Here is a 1401-nt window from a genome sequence, read left to right on the forward strand (position 1 = left end):
ATATATATATATATATATATATACACACACACACGTAAATATTTCTTAAATGTACACAGTACACACACATAATATGTAAACAAACTTTTAATGTAGATGCAATTTTTATATATATATATGAAATTATACATTTTGCATGAATTCTAAATATTTTTAGAAATATGTAATTGATATAAAATTTAATTGTGTTATTATTTTAATAATTTACATGCACAGATATATTTCCCCAGTCTACTGAAAAAATCAACTTGGTGTGAGAATTAGTTTAGAATTGGCTAGGTGATTTTTACAGCTCTTTCACTGCATTTGTTAATCTTTAACATTTGGTCAGTGAACAATCCGTGAATGTAGAGCGCTTGCTGTAGAGTTTTCTGTGGTCATTGTACAGTCCTTTCCTCCCAGATAACTTTAGGAAGTTCTTTGTTTTATTGAAAAGAAAGACTTCAAACTGAAGTGCGCGACACACCTTAACCCCTCCTGTGTTCACACAGGAGACACGGGACACAGATCAGTGATAAGAGCAGACTCCACTTCCTCCATCTGTGTAGGCAGCTGTATAAATCCATAAGTGTGCTTATAGTGTCAAAGCTCAGGTGGTGATATATTGTGTGGAGGTGACCGAGCGTTCATGAAGGGTAATGTGAGGGAAGCATTACCTCACTGGGGCCGTTTCTCTCCCTCCTGTGGCCACACCTCCAACATCAGACCATATCAGCCAAGAGGGAAAAAACACATGGAAGAGGGAAAGAGGCAGTTGGAGAATGACTAAGGAATTTGGTGTAAACCGGAAAATCGAATAACTTTCGTTACTCGAGTTAAAGTAGTAGTAGAGTGCGTGGGTTCATTGTTAAGCAAGCATCTGCCTGGAGGATGTTAAATGGACACGAGATAAATATCACATGTTTCCAGCGTGAGGTTCAAGGTCTTTCATTTGCTCTGGCTCAGCTGTTGAGGTCACCTGATACGGTGAATTCATTCCATCCCTCGCAAACACTAACTGCATTCAACTCGGCTAGCTGCTGGTAGAAAACCCGGCGTGGAGATCAAGTACTGATTGAGGAATCACACGATCTGCATTCGTGAATGTTTTGCATTACACTCTGAACTGACAACATCTCTGTTTCTGCCCTCACAGGTGCTTTTGTGCAGTCAAACGTGAAGCTGACGTCAGTGAAAATGCTGGAGACGGTAAAAAGCAGAGTGCTGGAGGTCTACGAAAACCTCTTAGCAGGAAGAGGTAAAAATGCATGTTGCCTGAAATAATCTTGGTATCGGTCCTGAAATAAATGTATAATATGCAGTCTAGTGGGCAACTGATTTGACTTATTTTTCCTAACGGCTGATAGCCTTGTATTAGTTATAACAGGAAGGCACACTTGACACCTAATTGCCAAAATCGCT

General features: G+C 39.5%; 1 protein-coding gene across 1 annotated transcript in view; it reads left to right on the forward strand.

Annotated features, from left to right (window-relative positions):
* Positions 1-227: 227 nt before the first annotated feature.
* The window catches only part of LOC107576793 (elongation of very long chain fatty acids protein 1-like), a 2445-nt gene continuing 1271 nt past the window's right edge, over positions 228-1401 (forward strand). Inside the window, exons 1-2 of the mRNA XM_016262926.1 lie at positions 228-922; positions 1136-1237. Coding sequence (XP_016118412.1) covers positions 871-922; positions 1136-1237 — 154 coding nt within the window. The 5' untranslated portion in view covers positions 228-870. The remainder of the gene's footprint in view (positions 923-1135; positions 1238-1401) is intronic.

The sequence above is a fragment of the Sinocyclocheilus grahami genome, unplaced genomic scaffold (assembly GCF_001515645.1).
Source record: "Sinocyclocheilus grahami isolate Dianchi unplaced genomic scaffold, SAMN03320097.WGS_v1.1 scaffold4357.1, whole genome shotgun sequence".
NCBI classification, from domain to species: Eukaryota; Metazoa; Chordata; class Actinopteri; order Cypriniformes; family Cyprinidae; genus Sinocyclocheilus; species Sinocyclocheilus grahami.